The sequence below is a fragment of the Enhydra lutris genome, unplaced genomic scaffold, assembly GCF_002288905.1.
Source record: "Enhydra lutris kenyoni isolate GAN:26980312 unplaced genomic scaffold, ASM228890v2 scaffoldscaffold2, whole genome shotgun sequence".
Taxonomy (NCBI): Eukaryota; Metazoa; Chordata; class Mammalia; order Carnivora; family Mustelidae; genus Enhydra; species Enhydra lutris.
In genome coordinates, this window is record NW_019154086.1 from 18,886,832 (window position 1) to 18,910,966 (window position 24,135).

A 24,135-nucleotide genomic window follows, 5' to 3' on the forward strand; every position below is an offset into this window, starting at 1 on the left:
TGCTTAAGTCGTGTTAGAGTGTCTGCCGCATGGGATACCTCTGCAGTGCCACGGAATTCTCTCAGCAAGCCCGAGAGTTAGCAAACCTCATCAGTTCCACAGGACCAGGGAGAGACTGAGGCTCTTGCCTAAACCCACGAGAGGGCCAGGGTCTGAAACCGGGTGTTTCTCATTTAGAAGTCCCGCCCACTTTCTGCCACCCTCCGCGGGTGCTTCTTAAGCTTTAGCATGCTCGGACTCACCGGGAGGAGGGATTCCTGACACAGACAGCTGGGACCCAACCCCCAAGTTTCCAGTTCATACAAGTTTCTGGGTGATGCTGATGCTCCCGGCATGGGAATCCCATGTGAGAACCACTGTGCTGTATTATTAAGAGCCGCAGGCGTGCAGACATAGAGACATGTGAGAACATATGACATAGAGGGACGCCCGGGTGGCTTGGGCAGTTGGGCAGAGGACTCTGGCTTTTGGCTCAGGTCACCATCTCAGGGTTGTGAGTTCCAGCCCCATGTGAGGTTCTGTGCTCAGCGGGGAGTCTGCTTGGGGATTCTCTCTCCCTTTGCCCCTCCTCCCTTGTGCCCTTTTTCTCTCTCAAAAATAAATAAATAAATCTTAAAAAAAAAAAAAAAAGAATATATGGCAATGAGAATATAAGAAGCAAATCTCTAGACAGTTTAAGAAAGACCTCTTACATTTTTTTTTTTTTTAAGATTTTATTTTTGAGTGATCTCTATACCCAATGTAGGGCTTGAACTCACAAGGCTGAGATCAAGAGTCACATGCCCTACCCAGTGAGCCAGCTGGGCACCCCAGCTTTACCTTTAGAGGCACGCAACAGCTGAATGAGGTTGCCTCTTGGGAATGGTTCAGCTGTCAGGGACATTTAGATCTTGGAACTTTCAATGAGAAGTTGGCCCAGAGAACAGCTAAGGTCCCATCTAACTATTAAACTGTCATGAGTGCCATAGACAAGCTACAGAGAGGCCAGAAGGGAGGGTCATTCTCCCCCTGCAGGAGGCCCTTCCCATTATGACTATACTTCCATGTTTTAATTGTATTTGAGGATCTACAGTTGCCTTGGTAATGGCAATGAAGAAATGGTGAGAAAAATGGTTCCTTAGTTTAGGTAATATAGACTGACAGTTTACTAAAACACCACACAGAGACAAGAGGAATTTAAAGAAAACATTCATTCATTGTGAATTTATATTTCAGATTCTAAAATTTTATGACAATGATGATAAAATTTCCATTTTAAAAATCATAGCAGGTAAATCAGAAAAAATGGGGTTAACAATCTAAAAAGGCTACAAGGTACAATTATTTCAATTTTTGTTTCATAAGAACATAGAGGAAAAAGTTTGAAGAAAAAATTATTTTGCAAATATTTCAAAATAATGGCCACAAATATAACAAATTTAAGAGGAATGCTGCTTGAAATTTATTGTCCATTCTTTTGACCCTAGGAAGAAAAAAAATTAAAGTAGTGTTTATTTCTACAATTTATCAACGAAAATAGAGTGTCATTTTTGACATTTAATTTAGCCTTTTTTATGTCACAGGAGCCCAATGAAGGATGATTCAAGTAACAGCACCATGATACCACTTAAGGATTTAAGAGGAATCACCAGAGAAAACAATATTGGTGATATTGGTGGAGGGGGGTGGCAGAAAGATATAAAAAAGAAATAGATGTGTAATAAAATATCTGGCATAAGCATAAAACAATTCAGAAGAACTATTACTTTTGTGGGCAGGGACTGTCTAAGGAAGTGAGGGCTCTCTCCATTGACTATCTTTTTTGGTCATTTGCTATTTGTTTTGTCTAGTTTGGGTTGGTTTGAAGCTTTTGGAAAATTAACAGAAGATTAGAGGGAAGTTTCTAAAATCTTCGAATGAGAGCTAAGAATTTAAATTTGATTAGAAGTAAGAGGAAGAAAACAAGCATTTCTTGAGCAGCTATCAAGTGCCCAACGCATGTAAGGCTCTTAAAAGTCATTACACCATTTCATTTGGCAACGTGTGAGGTACGTGTGGTCTCGCTGGTGCAAAGAGGTTCAATATTGATTTGTTCAAGGCTACTCAGATGGTAGGTGATGGAGGAAACAATTAAACCTCAAAGTGTCTGACTTCAAACATACCATATATCAGGTTCTCCATGTGTCATAAATAATGTCGAACACAATGCTTCCTCAATAAGGTACCGTTCCTCAGTATGGAAATTCAAATCGACTTTTTCTCTGTTTCTCTTCCTGGAAATTCTTCTTGGATTCCAATACCACAGTAAATTCCCCTGCGACGTGTGGGTTGTTTTTAAATTTGCAATATTACTGACATAGGTATTTAGGTAAAATTTTAACTATGGCTAGGAAGCCATAAAAGTGACCTCTAGTACTGCAGCCTGCCACTCTGCTACTCTTTTGACCCCCACACTCCCAGTCCCACCTTTTCTCCTCACCTTAGTCAGTCCAGATTCTTGGAGAGGAGCTGCACCCACATGGATATCACATGAAGGAGCTTGGCTGTATCTTGCGTGTTATGGGGAGGCACAGAAGGATGTAATAAGATAATATTTATTACTTATACTATTAGCATAAGATAATATTTATGACTTATACTGTTACTATTACTCCACAGGGAAGTAATAAGAACAGATTTGAACTTGGGAGAGCTGATTCTAAAGCCTGTGCAGAGGATACTTCTTAAGAAAGACAAGATTGGAAGCAAAGATATCTGAGTAAGAGAAGACAGAGGGCTGAACCAGGGCCACCCTGGTCAGTACAGAGAAAGGGGGACACGGTGAATAAATATTTAAGAGGTGCAGTTGCCAGGATGTGGTGATCAACTGAGGTATGAGGAGTCAAGGATGACTTTAGGTCTTAGTCTTGTCCTGAATGTCATGAGTGCTGGCAGCTGAGCTGGAGATACAGGAAGACGAGCAGGTGGTGGGGACAAGGAGATGATCAGCTCCGTTATAAACATCTTGAGTTTGATGTGTGTGTGTGGGACACCCAGGAAAGTGCCCAGAAAATAGTCCAATGTAGAGCTCAATAGAGCAGGAGAAGGGACTGGGCTATAAATATGGATGTGTGAGGTATCAGCCCAAAGATGATGACTGAGGCCACCAGCCTTAAAGAAGTAAGCAGAGAAAAGGAGCCTTTGGATAGACTGAGGAGGAAAAGCTTTGGAGAAGGAAGAAAACCAAAGCCAGTGATGTGTGGAAGTCAAAGGGGAGAGGATTTCATGAAGAAAGCAGTCAACAGTTTCAAAGGCAGTGGAGAGGTCAAGGAAAACGCAGATTGAAAAGACTCCATTGGGCTTGGCTATGTACAGGTTTTCATTGGCAATCTTTGCCATGAGAGCATGAGTAGAAGAAAAGAAGAGATAAGTTGTTAAATATGGCCTAGATTGAAATGGTCTTATGGCCCATGCTCTTCAGCACTAGGTTTATTATGAACTCAAAGCAATGCGTTGTTTGTAACTGATACGTGACTAACTAAAGCCAGGGAGTGTCCTGTGGCAAGCTTCAGAACCTCATTTGCTAGAATCCCAGGCAGAAATACTCTTGGTGCCTTCTATTAGGTTCTTAAAATGGCTTTTTATAAATGATAAGATGTGAAACTGAATTAACCCTAAGTGACAAGAGTAGGGCTCACACATTAAATCCAATAACTCTGTCTTGTCTCTCATGGTCAAGAAACCCCTCTACAACTCCCTGGGCTCCTTCCTTGTCCCACACGCTAACTGCTATAAGGTCCTGTTGATTCTACCTTCTAAATATCTCTCAAATGTATCACCTCTTCTCCATGCCCATTAGCACTACCTAATTCAAATTTCATTATTCCTCATCTGGGCTCTTGGTCCTCCTACCCTAGGGGACATTTTCCTTCAGTTCCTGTAAGTTAGTGGAGGACCAGACTACGCCTTATTCACACTTCTGTCTCTACCTTTAGCCTTTCACACAATATCTGGCACATAATATATACTCAATAAATGTTGAGAGGCAAGTATAAACAATGAATGTTATATTTAGGGCTTTGGAGCTATATTCCTCAACACATGATAAGAGGAAAGTCACATATTAGTGAACCCAAGATATTCCTCTTCTCAAATAGGCTCTAATTACCAGCCAGTGCCAAGTAATTCTATTGCTTTAAGTAGCAGCTTTCTTTTTAATTCATGACACTAGGTTAGTCATATGAAATCAGAGGGAAAAAAAAAAACATTTGGAACAATATTTTTTGCAAATCAACTGGAGTTTGAAGTTCCTTACTTATTTAGAAATACAATGGTAAGTTCTGCAACAACACGGATGGACCTAGCGGGTATAACGTTAAGGAAAATAGGCTAATCAGAGAATGACAAATATCATTCAATGTCGCTCATATGTTGGATTTAAGAAACAGAAGAAATTAAAAAAAGAGACTCCTGAAAAAAACAGACCCTTAAGCAGAGAACAAACTGGTGGCTACCAGAGGGGAGGTGGTGGGGGGATGGGGAAAATAGATAGAGGGGATCAAGAGTACAAAGAGTACACTTCCTTGCTGAACACTGAGAAATATATGGAATTGTTGAATCATTATATCATACCCTAAAATTAATATAACACTATATATTAATTGTACTTGAATAATTAAAAAAGAAAGACAGCCAACAAGACAATTCTGGTTGGTTTGATATGAGATTGAATTTTTTTTTAAGAGAGTGGTGCAAGCCAGGGAGGGCAGAAGGAGAAGGAGAGAGGGAATCTTAAGCAGGCTCCATGCTCAGTGCAGAGACCTTCATGGGGCTTGATCTCACAACCCTGAGATCATGACCTGAGCCCAAATCAAGAGTGGGAGTCACCCAGGTGCCCCAACAGATTGAATAGTGAGCAAAGAAAGTTGTTTTTCTAAAGTGATTATAGTGATCTGTGTATCTGTAACAACTCTCCTACCTGTCTCGCTTGAATAATATTGTTGGCATATATTACTTCTTGAGCTAGCAGAGTAAAGGCAGTGTGATGTACCACAATGACACATCAGCATGGTTTGGAACAAGAAAAGAGCCACTCCTTGCTACCAACAGTCCTCTCTTCTGAATGTTAATCTTCTCCAGTGGAATAAAGTTTTATTTGAAAATCGTAGACAGAGAGGCTCCTGGGTGGTTTAGTTGGATAAGTGTCTGACTTGGACTCAGGTCATGATCTCAGGGTCCTGGGATAGAGCCCCATGTTGGGTTACCTGCTCAGCATGGAGTTTGCTTCTCCCTCACACTCTGCCCTCCCCCCCCACTTGTGCTCTTTCTCAAATAAATAAAATCTGAATGAAAGAAAGAAAGAGAGAGAGAAAGAGAGAAAAAGAAAGAGAGAGGAAGGAAGGAAGGAAGGAAGGAAGGAAGGAAGGAAGGAAGGAAATCAAAGACTGAGACAGAGCTGGAAAGGTCTTTGGATGTGCCTGACCAAGCCCGGCTGTCTTAGAGATGAAGAAGTTCAAGTCCACAACTACTGATGTGTGCAGGGGTGAACCACTGCCTTGTCCACAGTCCCTGGCTTGTAGGGCTAGTCTGGGAGAGAAGTGACATCGTGTCATTCCTTACCCCTCATGGCCTTCATTGTGTTTTATCTTAGTTACTTTTTCTGTGTCTCTCTCTTTCCTGGGGGAATGAACCGCGTAACACCCAGCAACAACCCCTGCATATTCTCCTGGGTACTTAATACAGTGCAAAATGTCCAACCAACACTGTTACTTTGCTAAATGGTTTCCTGTTCACATCTTAGCACCATTACAGCCATTCTGAACTATTCACTAGGTATTAATTCAGTTTTCTTTGTTGAAACCGAATTTATATGATTATAGAGAATGGGGTCTTCTGATTTCTACTCAAGTTTCTGCCCTTTTATAAAGCCAAAACTTCTTCTGTGTTTTTTTTTTTAAGATTTTATTTATTTATTTGAGAAAGAGAGAGAGAGAGCACAGAGGAGAGTGTGAGGGAGAAGCAGACTTCTCGCTGAGCAGAGAGCCTGATGGGGGGCTCGATCCCAGGACCCTGAGATCACAACCTGAGCCGAAGGTAGATGCTTAACTGATTGAGCCTCCCAGAGGCCCCATAATAATACCATTTTAGATTAAAAGTAAGAAGGGAGGGGAGAAAAACCCAGTAGAATATTTTGTATTAAAAGATTAAACTAACTGAATGTCAAAAGGAAAACATGCTGATGTTCACAATGATTATAAAGTAAAAACTGAGAAAAAACAGTTGTCCAGTTACCTCCTTATTTATTGCTTCTGCTTTGGCAAAATATCGAGTTAATTTTAATACATCACAATAGACAACTTTGGTCTCATTTCCTTTCTTCGTTAAGTCGCTCTCAGCCTTGGTGTGGTCTCACTGATTAAATGAAATGAAAATACCCTGGAAGAGAAAGCTTCCATTTCTATACGTGAGTTAATTTTTTTCTGTGAGAAACATAAGAAAGACTGCCCACAAAATGCATGCCTACAGGGGCACCTGGGTGGCTCAGTGGGTTAAAGCCTCTGCCTTCAGCTCAGGTCATGATCCCAGGGTCCTGGGATAGAGCCCCGAGTTGGGCTTTCTGCTCAGCAGGGAGCCTTGTTCCACCTCTCTCTCTCTCTGTCTGCCTCTCTGCCTACTTGTGATCTCTGCCCGTCAAATAAATGAATAAAATCTTAAAAAAAGAAAAAAGCATGCCTACACAAAGCCACTTCGAGTCTGTAAAGCTGAAGAAACACTGTCTAAGACCCTTTGACACTGGGAGCGAATCCTGACTCCACCTGACCAACTCAACGTCGTCATCTGTGAAACGGGGCTGATGAGATTTGTGGGGTTGTGAGGAAGGAAGGAGGAGGGAAATCACCTGACAAGTAGTAACTGTCCCATAAATAGCACCTCCAATTACTCTGCTCCTAGGTGGGCTCACATCCCCACCATTATTATTCCAGATGACATAGTGAGATAGAGGGAACACTAATGTCCAGGATTGCAATTATTTTTCTAGATTCTGATTTTTCTGTTGACCGTGTTGAGGAGACACAGAAAGGAGCTTGTGAGGAAGAAATACAGTGGATTCTGACTATTGTGTGGCCCTCCCTGAGGCTGACTTGACTCTCCCCGAGGGGATTTAGTTCCCAGAAGCACCAGAGAGAACTTGCTAAAGCCCGACCTGAGGTTTCAGACCCTTAGGGAAAGAGTCGAAGATGAATTTGTTTCAAAACGCATTTCTGTTGCTAATGATACCGGGTACGTCCGCTAGAAGATTTGGAGCCGATGTATTTCTGCAAATTTGTCTTTTGTTTGGAAGAAGAGTTTCCTCCTCCACTGGTAAATATGCTGTCCTCATATGTTTTTGAACTCTTTAAAGGGTTTACCTACATCTTTTATGGGAAGTAAATATTTCTCAATTCATTGAAAATAAAAAAGAAAGAAAACCACTGTATCACATGATAAGGGGCAAAATATTTTCTTTCCCCTTTCATTAAAAAAAAAAGAATGCAAAACCCCAAACATAACAATGAATAATGAAAGGAAAACAGACGGAGCCGGTCCATTCCGTGGGGGAGGGGCAGAGTAGCTGCTGGCCACAGCTGCCGCGCGTCTGGTGTCCCAATTCTTTCCTTTCCCATCCCTTTATTACTTACTGGACCAAGAATGTAGACAATTTGGGCTATGGTTGTTTTGCGTTTTGGTTTCTCGACTTAATCCTATGGGGTGCTCTTTGCCCCCTGCCCTGAGTCCTCAGCGGAGAAGGTCACCTCAGTGTGCTGCAGGGAGCCACACAAGGGGGGCTCACGTTCCTTTTCCAGTTCCACCTCTTCCCATGAGCCCTGGAAACTTGGAAGGGCTCGCGGTCTTAGCTGGGGCTGCTGTCACCGACTACTATAGACTGGGTGGCTTAAACAACAATTTCTCACAGTTCTAGAGTCTGGAAGGCCAAGATCGAGGTGTCAGCAGATTCAGCGACTGGTGAGAGCCCTCTTCCTATTTGGCAGATGGCCACCTTCTTGCTGTCTCCCTACCTAGGGGGGAGAGACAACTCTGGCCTCCTCGTCTTCTGATAAGGGCATCATGAAAGCTAATCCCATCATGGGAGCTCTACCCTCCTGACCTCACTAAACCTAAATATCTCCCAAAGGCCCCACCTCCTAATACCATCACAGTGGGTGTTTGGGAGTTTCATAGAGACACAAACATTCAGTCTTGTAGTGCTAGTATAATGCTTTTATCAAAATCATCACACCCTTTATGCCTCTTTCAAACATTTCTCACTGTGGTTTTGGTTGGGTACCAAATGACTGCAGCTCACACACCAACACTGTGTGACCTTCAATGAGATACTATCAACTGTTTGTGTTTCCTTCCCAAATCCATACATTAAAGCCCTAATCCCCACTGGGATGGTCTTTGGAGGTAAGTTATTTGGGAGGTAATTAATTTAAATGCGGTCATGAGGATGAGACCCCCATGATGGGATTAGTGTCCATATAAGATGGGGACAGAGATCTTCTCTGTCCAAGACCAGGCACAGGAAGGGTCGTGTGAGCGCACAGTGAGGTAACTGTCCACAAGCCAGTAAGAGAGGCCTCAGCAAAGACCAGCCATCTTGGTACCTTGACCCTGGGATTCCAGCCTCCAGCACGGAGAGAAATAAATGTGTTGGTTAAGCTACCACGTCTATGGTATTTTGTTATAATAGCTTGAGCTGACGGGGATGCACTTCAATTCTCCTAAACTGAAAAGGCACAGAGAGCAGAGAAATAATGAAAGGTGATTCCTAAGGGAGTGTTTGGTTTGTTTCTGAACTTACAGAAGAATTCCTAGAAAAGAATATTTTCCATCAAAATATTGACTATTACAGATATGAAAAAAATTTTGTTCTATAAAGCAATACAACTATAATTTCCTCCAAATCTTCCATCAAACTATCACTTTTTCCTTTTTTACAAATTTGCATAGCTCTCGAGTTTCCTGATAGGTGATGGGCATTAAGGAGGGCACTTGAAGTAACAAGCACAGGACCTTGTTTGCAACTGATGAATCATTGAATTCTGTCTCTGAAGCTAACAATACAATCTATGTTAATTAAATTGTATTTAAATAAAACACTTAAAAATAAATAAAAAGTAAAAGTATTGCTTATCTCTTTCAGCATGAACCTAACAATATAACTATATGGAGACTCATTAAAGGTAGAATCACCATGTAGAATTCTATATCCTAACAAGTGACCTGCCATTTCTTCTAAGAAAGTTGTGTGTTTTCTAGAAATTGCACCTCATATAGCTGAGATTTCTACATGGTAACATAGTAACAAAGGTTTGTGTTTTCTTTTAAGATTTTATTTATTTATTTTGAGAGAGAGAGAGTGAGTGCAAGTCGGGGGAGGGGCAGAGGCAGAGGAGGAGAGAGAGAATCTCAAGCAGAGTCCATGTTGATCACAGAGCCTGACGTGGTGCTCTCTCCTACAACCATGAGATCATGAACTGAGCTGAAATCAAGAGTCAGATAACCTACTGAGCCACCAAGGTGTCCCACATGGTAACAAAGGCTTGTGCAAGCTGCACATGCTCCTTCTGTGCTCAGGGGCAATGGTGTATTTATTAATACAGAAACTCCTATCCCATTGTGTCAGCCACTCATCCTTGCTAATGAAACATGATCTGGTACCATTATGGATTAAGTGGTGTCAGGTCATCCAAAAATGCTCACCAAAGATTTGCTGTTTATTAAATTTATTGAGAACTCTTACCCAAACTAGTGCTGCATTTTACACAGAGGGGAAAACGGAAATTCTGTCCAGAAGTTACACTAAGAGAATCCTGTGCTAGGAAGAGAATTTTCACCAGGACCTCCTGGGGCATGTGTTAAAAATGCATATTCCCTGACTTCAAGCCCAGCGTTTCTGCCCTAAGAATGTGCCAGGACTTGGGGCGCCTGGTCTGTCTTCAGTTTAGGTCAGGCATCTGTTATTGGGCATCTGCTTTCGGTTCAGGTCATGATCCTGGGGTCCTGGGATCGAGTCCCACATCGGGCTCTCTGCTTCGCAGGAAGCCTACTTCTCCCTCTCCTACTCCCCCTGCTTGTGTTCCCTCTCTTGCTGTGTCTATCTCTGTCAAATAAATAAACAATAAATAAATAAAATCTTTAAAAAAAAAAAAAAAAAAAAGAATGGGCCAGGACAGAAGCCAGAAATATGGTTTAACAAGATCCATGGGTGATTCTGATGTCATTGATCCACTTTGAGAAATATATTGTAGTTGTGTTGTGTCCTATCCCTAGTTTAGAAATCACACACCAGGGACGCCTAGGTCGCTCAGTTGGTTAAGCCACTGCCTTCGGCTCAGGTCATGATGCCAGCGTCCTGGGATCGGGTCCCACATTGGGCTCCTTGCTCAGTGGGAGCCTGCTTCTCCGTCTGCCTCTGCCTGCCACTCTGTCTGCCTGTGCTCACTCTGACAAACAAATAAATAAAATCTTAAAAAAAAAAAAAATCACACACCAAGAACCTACCATCTGAGCAAGGTAGGTGAAGGCGATATTCTAAAGTTGGAGAACTTTGCTCTGTTTTCAATTAATTTTTTCTCTTTCCAGGCGCTTTAGATGGCCTCACTATTGGGTTTCCATGAGGCTGACTTACCAAGCTCTAAGGATTTTTTTTTCATTCTTTTCTCTCTGCTCTCTAGCCAATGTTAAACCTCGGGTGTCATGTCCGAGATGGCAGCCAATCGTCTGATTAGCTATGCATGCCAAAGGGTTATGGGTAACCAATGCTTTAATGTATGATTCTCCTGGGTTTATGTTCATTTTAACAAAGGGCTTTAAGAAGTTGGGATGGTCCCTACCAGGGAGAAATCTCTACATTCTAAACTCCTAGATGTACCGGCAGTATAGCAGGGGAGGTAATTTTTGTCTGCCAGCCTCAATTCTCAGTAGGCCTCCTCGTAAAATCAACTCTGTTCCTAAGAATGTACAGGATTTCCTTTGCAGACTTATGTAGAAGTTGAAGAGGACAAGACTGACCACAAAAGGTATAGAGAGTGCCAAGTTCTTGTCTTCCAACTTTGCTGATTTGTGTTGATAGGATCAAACTGGGAAAAAAATTGGCTAACATAACTCAAATTCACCTGGCCTTAATATAATACTAACTTGAATCATAAAGCCAGAAGAAGAGTTTGTTGTGGGAAATATCTCTTTCCAGGAGGAGGCTATTCAACTCATAATGGAGTGACCCAGTATCAGACATAGGAATTTGGAATCAGAAATCTTGCCCAGTAGTTCTGTTCTAACCCTCCTGGAGGCCGGATCCACACATCTTGGTGATCTAGCAGAGGAGAGAGGGTACAAGGTGGGTGACAAGGGGGCTTAGGATAGATCTGTCCTATTATGAGAAATAGTTCTGGGTTTTAAATCTGGCCCTACTGCTCATTAGCTGTGTGACCTTAGGGAAGTTACATAAACTCTTAGCTTCAGTCTACTATCTGTAAAATGGGAAGGACACTGGTAGTAAACATTCAGTTCATATTTCTATTGCTATCATATTATCAATATTATTCTTAGCCATCCAGGGAAAAAGTAAGAAAGCTAAATTTGATGTTGGTATAGATCAGCCTCTCTGCTGGGGCAGAAGTAGAAAGGGTGAGAAAATTTTGGTTATACGAGATCCAATGATAAATAAGAGAGGCAGATTAAGAACTATATGGCAGACTTTCCATTTTAGCATTCAGGGCTAAGAATGGGTTCTCCCTTTCTGGAAACTTACGTGTAAGTGTGTCTTCCAGATCAGTCCTGCAGAAAGCTTGATGAACACTGTCAAGGACACACAGAACATGGCAAAGCTCAGGCACAGGTCGAAGGCTTGAAGGGTCAGGTGGTACTCTTCATAGTGCAGCGGGTCCACACAAGCTGATGGGAAGCTTGCATATGGAAAAGGAAAGGCAATTGCATAACCAAGGTAATCAGTCCCTGCTATCCCTGAAAACGAGTAGAAGCAATATGGGCCAAGGAGAACAGATTCCAAGGCTACAGCAAAATGAAGTGGACATCCCATCATGCTCAGAATCACAAAGGTGAAACTAGCTTCCCACTGAAAATAAAGCAAAAACAAAGTGTTACTTTGGGAACTGAATTCTTCAAAAGCTTTTCAGCAATATGAAGAAGGAAGATGTCAGGTATGAATCTCTTTTATTGGGAAGCTAAGGAGAAATGAATTACAACATTCCCTTTTAGGCCTTTTGTTCGCCTCTTGAATCTACACTATGGGAGAATAACATATTAGCCAATTGGGCCAAAAATGAAATTAATTCCATTCAAGAAACATGTGTTTATTTTGCTTGTATCATGTGTTGAAGCCAGTCTGGGGTGGGAAAAACAAACAGGAGTACACAGAATCCTTGCCTTATCCTAGCACCTTGTTAATCAGGGAGGGCATGGTCCATGATTCAGCAGCACTGACAACCCCTGAATTTGTTAGAAATGTAGAATCTCACACCTCACCCGGATCTACTGAATCTGACTTTGCATTTTAACCAGATTCCCCAGTGATTCACACGTATATTCAAGTTTGAGCCACGGGAAGATCTATGATCAGATCAAGGTAGTCTTTTTATACTATGGGATTACTTGGCTCCATACTATTGAAGTGCAAGATATCATGGACTTTTCATCCTTTTTTAGGGGGAGAAGTAACAGAGACATTGGAAGGACATCCCAAACTGAGGAGCTGAGCCTTAAAAAGACATGCTTAAAAACAGAGGAGCCCTAAGGGTCCATTTATTCAAAATAAAATTCAGGAGCATTAACATCGGTGGTGTCCTCTCCAAATTGGAACACTTAAATATTTACAGTAATCACAGGAACTTGTAGAAAATGTTTGGAGAAGAAATCAGATAAAAATTATCCATTTAACACCCAGTTTACTCCTGAAACCCATTATAGTAAGGATCAATCAGACAGAATTCAATGATAATTGGAAATCACGTTCTCTATGTTCCATCCTGAACTGGTAGAGATTTGACCTTGAAACCTATTCAATCATCCTCCTCGGTGTCTGTATATTTACCAGGTATCTCTTGGTCCACTCTTTGTGAGCCAACAGCAGAAGTATACCAGTCGTGATGGCCTGTGAGAAGAAAATGGAAAAATAACATCCATGATAGATCTTACCTCTGGAAAGAGTTCAATTGGTCTCACAGTTTGACAACTTTATTATGAACTAGAAAGAACAGCAAATGGCTAAATGGATTTATGGCTCTGATCTGCTCCTCATCGGGGATGACAATGAGTCAAGGAAGCCATCAGTGTCATAAAAACGTGATTCATACAAGCTCATTTTTTGATTTTCTGTGTTGTCTTTGCCATTGCAATTATAACCTTCACTACTGTTAGGTGTCACTGGAGAAAAGCCTCGCTTTATAACCCTCACCATATGTTTTAGTTTGATTCATTGTCTATCGTTCATCTTTCTCACAAATTGTTAAAATTACAAATGGGAGGAACCAGAAAGGAAATGTCACAGAGCCCTGAACACCCACCCAGCAATGGCATTATCTTTTCTTGTCTGCTTTTCTTTTTTTTCCAGATTCTGCAGCCTCAGCCTGCTGGTGGGATGCAAGTATGTGATTCCTGGTTCTCAAGTAACGAAGTTATAATTAGAGTGAATGCATGGTGAGACCATTGGTTTTTGTTGTTGTTGTTGTTTTAGTCTCCTTTGAGGGGAAAAAGACCCAAAGTGCAGAATGAAAATAGTTAAAGGAGGGAATGGTGTCACCGGAATTGAGCAATATATAATGAAAAAAAAAAAAAAATTCTGGGCTCATCTCTGACTCAGCTCTGGGTCTGATGAAGACCTTTGTGGTCCCTGAGCTTGGAAACCGCTTATTTCTGACCCATAAATCATTTGTTCCTGGTCGAGGAACGCTTTGAGGTTGAGAGAAAACCAGGAAATGTGTCTGAAACGAGATGTAGAATGAGGGCAGGACTAAGACTAGTTACAAATTAGGCTTTTGGCAGAGAAATAAATATGACTGTATGTATAGTATCAACCAATTTGAGGGGAAAAATCCTTTTGTACCAATATGGTTTTGAGGTATGCTGCTTTCATAGCTTCTGTGTCCACTCGGTATTTTTTGTGGTGGTGGTGGTGGTGGTGGTGATGGTTGGTTGTTGATTGTTTTTTTGTTTGTTTGTTCGTTTTTTTTTTTGAGATCCAGCTTTTCCTTTTCCTGACATATTTTTTTTTTTTTGTCCGACTTACTGAGGGGGGGGGGGGGGGGGGGGGGAGAAGCACACACGCGTCTGCTCACAAGAAACTTCTCGTATAGCTACGGCTGAAATTCCAGACGTGGCATCGCCGACCCATAAAACTCCCGTGGATAAAAACAGAACCATCTGTAGGCAAAGGAGGTTGGCTTGATTCTGCAAGAGGAAACTTTCCAAGGGACCCCGCGGAGGTTGAGCTTGCATCAGGAGCAGACAAAACGGGAGCATTAGAAAGAGCCGCTGGGCTTGGCTGCTGAGCCTGGGGCGGGTCTCTGCTCCGGGAGGCAACAAGCTCTCACCCACACGTCACTCCTTGGGAGAGAGCCGCCCTTGACCCAGTCGGAGAAGAGCGAAGGACACATTCCCGTGCTAGGGTAACTCCCAGTCCATAGCCAACATGGCTAGGTGCCTCGATTCCAGGTTGCCTTAGCTACTTTGGCGTGAACCGTCGCTTTCCTTTCAAAAGTTGAAAAATGCGGCGGGATGGCAGTGGGCTGTTATTTCTGTCGTCGCTGCCAGCTTGAGTTTTGCTTTGTTTACACAAAACTTTGAAAAGATCTTTCACGGAGGAGGCTGGTGTATGAATGCCGTTCAGTAACCTGTGAAATCCACCCTGTGGACGGTGGTGGCTCAGGAGCCAGCACACCCATCTTTCCTGGTGCGCACCCCCCGCCGCCCCCACCGTGAGCCAGAGGGCAAGGTGTCCCCTGAGTCACAGCCTCCCTTTTCTGGCTTTCTTTTCCTCTTTTCTTCTCTTTCTATTTTTTTTTTTTTTTAAGACTTATTTATTGGGCACCTGGGTGGCTTAGGCCTTAAGCATCTGCCTTCGGCTCAGGGTCCTGGGGTAGAGCGCCGCATCCAGCCCCGGGCTCTGCTGGAAGCCTGCTTCTCCCTCTCCCACTCCCCCTACTTATGTTCCCTCTCTCACTGTGTCTCTCTCTGTCAAATAAATAAAATAAAATCTCGAGAAGAAAAGATATATGTATTTATTTGAGAGAGAGCGAAAGTGCCTGAGCACACATTCATGTGAGCGGGGGTGCGCGGTGGACAGAGGGAGAATCTCCAGCAAACCCCCCTGCTGAGTGCGGAGCCTGGGATGCTGGGCTTCATGTCCCCACCCTGAGATGGTGACCTGAGCTAGAACCAAGAGTGTGACACTCAACTGATTGAGCCACCCAGTCACCCTCTTTTTTTTTTTTTTTTTAACCTTATACTTAGGGAGAGGGGAAAGAAGGTAAAAGGAAGAGTTTTGAGGGTATGGAAGAGAAGTCAAGTGGGAAAAGGAAATGGGAGAGGTAGTTTCTGAGAGGCAAGTGCTGGGTCCAGCGGGTCAGTCAGGTTTCAGGAAGGACCAGGAGGAGGTGCCTGGGGAGTATAAGCCTGGCCAGAAGGCCCAGGCCTGCACTCTCCACCCTCAGCTCTTTCTGACAGGCTAGCTTTCTGCTCCACAGGGCAGTTCCTGGGACTAGACTTGGGTTTTGTGAGAGGAGCTGCTAACAGTCTACTTGCATGCTAATCGTGAGCCCTCCCACTGAGTCTTTAAATTGCCCACGTAAAGACGCAGTTCCCAGAAGCGGATGAATTGAGGGAAGTGGGGAGCAGTCACAACGGAAATAGAAACTTTTAGGGGAATCATTTTAATAGGCGCTAATTTATTCACTTACAAACATCTATTGTGTGTCTACTGCGAACAAGGGATGTGATAGGCACTCTGCCGACAGCATCATAACAGTTAACATTTACGGAGCGCTTACTGTATGCCAAGCATGACACTAAACACTTTCCATGTGTTAACTCATTTAATCCTTATAATGATGGAGACCTCCTCCTTTTTAAGTGAGCCACAGAGAGGCAAATCAGGTGAGCAAGCTCACCAAGTAACAATGACAGGCACAGGGGTTCCAGCTTTCATTGGAATTTACAGTCCAGATGTGAACGTGATGAGAAGAACATCCACCTACTGAGGCAAGAAAGAGTGAATGCTTTCTGTGTGAGAAGAGCCCAGTGATAAGATACCACTTCTGGGGGGGAAAGATTGAGGATGAAAGCATTACCCCCCACAGGGGAAACAGGAGCCAAAGCAGGTTTGAAGGATGGATGTGATTTCAGCGGAGGTGCCGGGGAAAGGACAGCCTGAGTAACATGTGCAAAGGTGGGAACACAGCAGGCAGGCTTGGCGGACAGTGAGGCAGGCTCCCCGATGCAGGACAGGGCTGGTTCTGGGCACAAAACCAGTAGGAAATCAGGCTTGAAAGCCACGTGGGGCCAGGTTGAAAAGGGCCTGGAAATTCAGGCTGACATATCTGAACTTTGTTTGGACAATGAAGCAACACTGAAGGTTCTTGAAGAAGGAGTCGAACTGATGCAGTAGAGATTTAGAAAGCTGAGCCTATGGTCAAGTGCATGTTGGGTCCGGATGCAGGGAGGCCTAGGTGTCTCTGTAGGAACTTGGTCTTCAGACGTGGAATGAATTTTTTTCTTTACTATTATTTTTTCAAGACTTCACCTTTTTAAAGTAATCTCTACACCCAACATGGGGCTCAAACTCACAACCCTGAGATTAAGAGTCGCACACTCCACTGACTGAGCCAGCCAGGCGCCCCCTGACCCAAACTTTTTTTTATACCTCTATCCATAGCAAGAAATATATTTTGCATCATGCCCAAGCCATAAATATATTATGTATGATACACTCTGGTTCTATTCTATTCTATTCTATTCTATTCTATTCTATCCTAATCTATCCATGTTTTATAAATGCTGCTAGCTACCCAATAGATTGATTTTAGAACTCATTAATGAATGGGTTCCCACAGTTTGGCTCTTGAAGTTATCTAGGCGTAAAACCTGGGTGGGGTGGGAAGTGATAAGGAGTTGAGTGGGAAGTGGAGCACAGTGAGAATGAGAGGAAAGCATACATAAGGATATGCTTCACAGGAAAAATAAAAGTTAGCTGGCAATGGACTGGATGCAGTGGGGTAGAAGTGGGGCTGAGAGTAGGTTGGTTTAGGGCACTGTTGCCCAGAGCACAGTTCTAGGACCAGCAGCTTCAGCATCACTTGGAAACTTCAGAGATAGGCAGAGTCTATGGCCCCAGCCCAGATTTACTGAACCAGAGTATACATTTTAACCAGGTCCCCAGAGTGATTCATATGGGCATTACAGTTTGAGAAGCACTAGTTAAACTGCAGGGAAAGATTGAACTGAAAGTCACTCTAGGATTTGAAATTGGGTTCAGAGCCTGGAAAGTCAGGAGAAGAAATCATTGCTTATGGTGGTGAGATGATTTTGGGGGGACAAGCTGAGCTTAAAGAAGCCTAGGACATCTAGGGGTACCTGGGTGGCTCAGTCCGTTGAGTGTCTGCCTTTGGCTCAGGTCATGATCTCGGGATCCTGGGATCGAGCCCCGTGTCATGCTCCCTACTCAGCAGGGAGTCTGCTTCTCCCTCTCCCTCTGCCCCCCACCTCTCTCTCTCAAGTAAATAAATTAAAATGTTTAAAAATAATAATTAAAAAAAAAAAAGAAGTTTAGGCTATCCAAGTGGAAAACTGGCCATCAGGTGTCTGACAATCACAAAACCGTTGAAGCTGTAAGAAGCTTGAGTGATGGTGAAATCAAGTCCGTCCTCTGACAGAGGAAGACACTGGGGCCCTTCTCCTAAGTTCCCGTCTCCAGGCAAGATTCTGGGTGCAGCACAGCTGCCTGCCACTAAGTCACTGGAGCTGCCAAGCCACGTTTTCCAGGATTCAAGTAGAGCTCAGTCCTTAAGGCACTGTGTCTCCTGGCTCCATACTTGCTAGCAGCAGATGACTTTAAATCACCTAGCAGAAATTATAGGAAATCTGCTTATCATGTGGCTGTCAGAGGAGAGCTGGGAGAGTCTGAGGACCAATATTTATGAAGAATTTAGAAAGTCTGGAATGAAAGCATTGAACAAATACAAAATTCTGTGACATTTGTAAAAATCTATCTTTTGTAAGCCTCAAAATAGATAGGAAGTCTCTTGTGAAAGGAAATAGCAATACGATTGAAGTGTGCAATTTGTCTTTCCACCAGAGGAAGATTCACTCTGCAGGCAAGTAGGAAGTGACTGGTAGGGGCACCTGGGTGGCTCAGCTGGTTAAGCGTCCGACTCTTGATTTTTGGCTCAAGTCATGATCTCAGGGCTGTAAGGTGGAGCCCCACATTGGCCTTGAGCTCAGCGGGGAGTCTGCTTGGGATTCTCTCTCTCCCCCCTCTGCCCTGCCCTCCACGTCCTCTCTCTCTCTCTCTCTCAAACAAATAGATCTTTAAAAACAGAAAAAACAAACAAACAAAAGTGACCAGTAAAGAAGGTTGTGGAATGAGTCAGACACCTTTGAAGTTGACCCTGATCAGATGGAGCTTTGACTTGCTAGGAAACTCACCAGGAAAAGAAAAAAACAACATTGTTCCAAGCTTAGACATCATCAAAAGAGTGAGCATTCTTATTGTTTTCCTTCTCAAGAGGTTTTTTTCCCCCTGCTTTAGTATAATACCAGCTTGACTTTTCGTCTTTGCAACCTAATCAGAGTTCAGTGGTGTGAGAAATTTTGTACCAGGGCATGGGACCCATTCACTTACTCAACCCTATTTATTGAACAGTATTTATCGAACACCTAGTCTGTGACTCACTCTGTTCCAAGTGCTGCAGGTATAGCAGAAAACAAAAAGAAAAAAAAATCCCCACCCTTGTATAATATACGCTTTTTAGGGGGGAGGTATAAACAAACAATAAATAAGTATATTATATAGTATATTATCTGGCAATAAGGGCCATGGGGAAAAAAATAGAACAGGGAATGAGAAATCGGGGATGCCAGGTGTGGGGGAGATTTACAATTTTAAATCGGGTAATGAGGGTCATGAAGGAAGGCATCAAGGAGAAAGTTACATGACTTTAAAGAAGTAAAGGAAGTTAAGGAACAAGCCATGTGTGGGAACAGGCTTCAGGCAGAGAACAGACAGTGCAAAGGTCCTCAGGCAAATAACGTAACATTGGAATGTTTGAACACAACAAGGGGCACGTGTGATGGCTAAGGGAACGGAGAGTGGTGGGAGATGAGGTCCCAGAAGGTAACAAGATGGGGAACTTGGCTGCTCATCAGGGAATAGAATGGGAAAATGAACGGATGGCAAGAGGTTAGGAAGGAAGGGTTTGAACAGAAATTGGGCACTGATGGGATTCAGGGTGGGTGGCCCCCAAATAGGAGACTTTGGCATGTTGATTATTTTGAATTAAAGTTTTTCAGGAAACAATAGATGCAAGAAGAACACTGACTCTCCTCTGTCCCCCTGAAAGCAGGAAATGAATTCCCCAGGTGAAGGGGTGCCCTCCCTGCACTGGAGGGTAGAAGTTTTCCTCCATCACAGCACAAACAAGAGACATGGTATCAACTAGCATGTGTGTAGAACTTTAAAATTGGCAAAGCCCTTTATTATACAAGCTTTGTTCAAATTTGGTCATTCTCACTGAACAACTCAGGGTCAGATAGTGTCGCACAGACTCTCTTTACCTGCAAAATTCCTCATGTTCTAGGTAAAAGCAATGAAGAACTAGCTGAGTGAGGGTCCTGCTCTTGGCCATATACCAAGAATGTCAGAGTCAGCACTTGAACGTAGGCCCATTCTCCCCAGTCTTAATTTTTGGATTCCAATTCCCCATGCTGTCAATCTAAAAATCAAATAGCTATCAACTATCTGTGTGCTGGACACAGATTTTGTCATTTCTCTGGGTCTAACCGATAAAACAGATATTGGTATAGAATAAGCCTATATTCAATAATTTTTTCTCCTAATTAAATCTCAGTCTCCGTTGAATGTTCTATGATAGATAGCAGGGACAGACATAGAATTTAGAAAAAGGGACACAGAGTTGGACTCTAATTGTGGTTTTGTTTAACTTTGGGTCAGTTCTGAAGTCAGAGTTAAAAAAAATAATAGAATAGAAAAATATCGGACTTCATTTCACACAGAAGGCTAAATATTGTTTTGTGAAACTTTGTTATATTTAGTTATATGTATTTATCAAAACCTATCTATTTACCTAGAGAGAATTATAGAGAAGTATTTATGTACATTCTAGGTCCTGATGTAAAAGGTTTTCCTTACTCTGGGTCATCAATGGAAAGTGTGGCAGGTGCTTGGATAAATGTAACTGTCATCTTTGCATTCCAGTAGATTTTTTTTTTTTTAAGATTTTAGCTAATTATTTGACAGAGATGCAGGGAGAGAGGGAACAGAAGCAGGGGGAGTGGGAGAGGAAGAAGTAGGCTTCCTGCAGAGCAAGGAGCCCTATGCAGGACTTGATCCCAGGACCCTGGGATCATGACCTGAGCCAAAGGCAGACACTTAATGACTGAGCCACCCAGGCATCCCTCCAGTAGATGTTTAATAAATATTTCTTTGAATGAATGTATGGCTCAGGCAGGAGATGGGAAAAAGAGCAGATGGGGAAGACTGGGGAGGTAGATGTAAAAGAATGTATTAGGAAAGAAAAAAAAAAAAACACCATCCCACGCTTTCCTCATTCATTTCCACACTCCCACCATTCTGCTTTCTCCATCTACTCACCATCCTTGAACCCCACTAGATGGAATTTTTAAAAAACTGAGACCTTTTGTTTGTTTCTTTTACCATTGCCACTCAAGCATGCAGTAGGCTGTCAATACATATTTATTTAATAAATAGAGAAAAATGATATGTTCTAGGGTCTTACTTTTAGGTGATATCCCAGTTAAAGTTGGATTTTTTTTTTTTTTTTTTTTTTTAGACTTAAAAGGTTGCCTTTCTCAAGAATGGCTACGTTTAGGGGCACCTGGGTGACTCAGTCGGTTAACCGTCTACCTTTGGCTCAGGTCATGATCCCGGGGTCCTGGGATCGAGCCCCACCTAGGACTCCCTGCTTGGCGGGGAGCCTGCTTCTCCCTCTGTCTCTGACTGCTGTTCCCCCTGCTTGCGCTCTCTCTGTGTGTCAAATAAATAAATAAAATCTTAAAAAAAAAAAAAAGAATGGCTACATTTTAGTAGAAAACTAAAGATCAAAGGCTCTAAAGTCGAAATTCTCTAGTCTCCGATGTTGAATGTCAGGCATCACAGGAAACGATGAGAGAAGGATTTGTGGCAAGGCTCTGTAACTCGTCTTAAACCATACCACCATGGAAGACATCTATTCGCAAGGCTAGATGTGTTCATTTCTTTGACCCAGAGAGCTGGGGTACCAGAACAGCCTTCATTGGTGCAGTCATTATACTTGTACTTGGCCCGTGTACTCTTTCCTAATGAACTGCGATGTTGGAGAGGTACCTCACCCAACTTCTTGAATGACTTTCAGTTCAAACAGTTGTTCACAAGGACAACTGTGGGAAAACTAAGATTTGGGGCTTGCAAATCGTGGATCAGATTGACACACCTCAGTGTTTCTAGGGAAAGCATTAGTCTGAAAATTATTTTACTTTGTTCTCCATTTTTACATGTTTTTATGGTTCACATTTTTTTTTTTAATTCAAGTTTTATGGGAGAGATTTCAGTTTCTCAGAATACCAAGGTGAGAAGATTAAAATAACTTTTTAAGAATTTCTTGAACAGCATTTCATTATAGTACACATGATGGTATATATGATAAAATGATATCAAGAAAGATTCTACATTTGAGAGGCAACAAATGGAAATCAACGTTCTATGGTAAATTCTAATGTTCTGTTGATTTTGGACTTCTCCGTATTGTTGGAAACCATGTTATTCTTTTTCTTCTTTCCCTCCCTTCTTTCTTCCTTCTCCCAATATATGTAATAAAATATTTTCCTACCAAAGCTCCATTCCAGATGGGGCAAGCAATCCAGACACTCCATCCCGTGAACCAAAGCTTGTAAGAAAAGACAGGGAAGAAAGCGATAACTCCAGAGAATACACTGAGAGCCCCCAGGGAAATGAGAATTCGGCCAGCAGCCTGGTGTAGGCTCTGCATTTTCCTCTGTGACTTGGTCCTCGATCTCAAAGATGTTTTGTTACCAAAACATGAGGGTATGTGAAGCCTCAGTAAACAGAAGTTTCTTAGAGACAGTAGCCATGACACATGTGGACTGTTGATCTACTTGGAAACAAGCTTCTGTTTGTTTCACCAAAGATAATAACATGTAATGAAATAATCCTTGACATAAATTTGGTACAATAAATTCTAATACTAGTTTACTAAGAGAGTGAGTGAGTGAGAAAGAGAGAGAGAAATCATTCCTTGTTTTGGATTACCGCCTCCATTCCCTTCATTCTGCCCTGTGGTGGGGAGTGCCCACTTCCTGGCTTAATCAGATTCAAAGGCTTGCTGACTGAGCTAATTGTTTCTCAACTCAACCTGCCTGGTGGTTCCAGCATAAAGCCAACATCCTTTGTGCACAATAGATTCACATTCCCAGCACAATTTCCCACAAAACAAAGTAAAAATAAGCACTCTGATCACTTTTCATTATATTTAATTTAGATGATTTAGAGCAAAAACAAGATCTCTCCCCATCTTTCAAAGTTCAATTCTACTACAATTATTTTTGAATTTTTGGTACAGATTTTTGACATGGTTTCATTCCCAAAGAGGCGTAGGCTTCATTATGGAGTTCTGTCTTGTTTTCGTGAAACCAGCTTTACCTTATGTTACTATTAATTCAATCATCAAGTAGAGGACAAAGATGGAAGTGTATGTAGTTGTAAAATAAACTTTGAGGAGTAATTAGTTTAATAAAATACAGATCTATAATCATTCTTGAGTTATAATTCAAATTTTAGATGTTGGGCTTATGTACATTTAAGCAACTGTAAAAGTTGATTTCTTAATTTCTCACACATTTGAGAAAGTGGTACATATTTGCTTTAGACTCTTAGGACATGTTTTTCTGTACTAAGACGGTATCTTGAGAACACAGACCACTTTCTGAAGATATCTGAATAATTTTCCTGTTCAATATTAATGGCTATTCCCTTCAATGAGTTGATGAAAACTAATTTTAGGGATGGAAATGCAGTGGTTTAGAGCATGGATTTTGGCATGAGACAGACCTAGGATCCATTATGTGCCAGGTACGTGACCTTGGAGAAGGGCAAGTTACTTAGCTTTCTAGGTTTGTTTTTTCATATGGGAATAAACTTAGCCTTTTCTCACCAGGTGGTGATTGAGAAGAGTAAATGAGACAATACACGTGAAATGCTTAGCATCGAGCTCTGCATCACGGTCCTTTGCCTATTCTTACACAGGGCGGGCCATCTTTGGAGTTCTTTCAACATGGGACAGGGGCGCTGTCATTCCTGTTGCTTTTAGGCATCATCTTATCATCTTACTGCATCGTATGCAGCTCCCAAAGGACTCTTCCCTGTTCAGTGAGGAGGGAAGCTGCTCTCAGATTCTCTGCTTTTTTTTTTTTTTTTTTTCTTTCTGTCTTTCTGCCTTTGATAGCCATTCCACCGTGGGACCTCGATTTTGAAGCCATTGGTTTCCTGGATGTACAGAACCCAGGAAAGCAGCTCAGGCTTTCTGCTCTAGCTGTGATTTCCCATCTCCTCTTGACACTGCAGGAGTATATTCTCTCTCTCTTTCTTCCTCATGCCACTAGGTCGGTTCCACAAGGATAGAGGCTTTCCAAGCCTTATGCATCCCCTCAATGTGTAAGACGTTCCCAGCGCCCAGACCTGTGTCTGGCCCGGTGTAGATACTTAATACACATTTGTTGAATTAATGAATGACCACTTTAGACCTTCCAGCTTGGCACTTGTGCCCGCCTCCCCCCCACCCCCGCTGAGCTACGTGTCCACCACACCGCTGTGTGCCAATGCTCGTGTGTTCCCCTGTGACAGAGGGAAGAGGTCTGGGCTGAAGAAAG

General features: G+C 42.5%; 1 protein-coding gene across 1 annotated transcript; it reads right to left on the bottom strand.

Moving 5' to 3' along the window:
* Positions 1 to 2,147: 2,147 nt before the first annotated feature.
* Positions 2,148 to 22,271, bottom strand: LOC111152431 (transmembrane protein 212). The gene is given in 6 exon segments (XM_022510939.1): positions 2,148 to 2,240; positions 2,243 to 2,293; positions 2,459 to 2,530; positions 11,762 to 12,079; positions 13,055 to 13,114; positions 22,080 to 22,271. Coding segments are annotated over 6 exon segments (753 nt in total). The 5' UTR covers positions 22,239 to 22,271.
* Between the last annotated feature and the right edge of the window lie 1,864 nt (positions 22,272 to 24,135).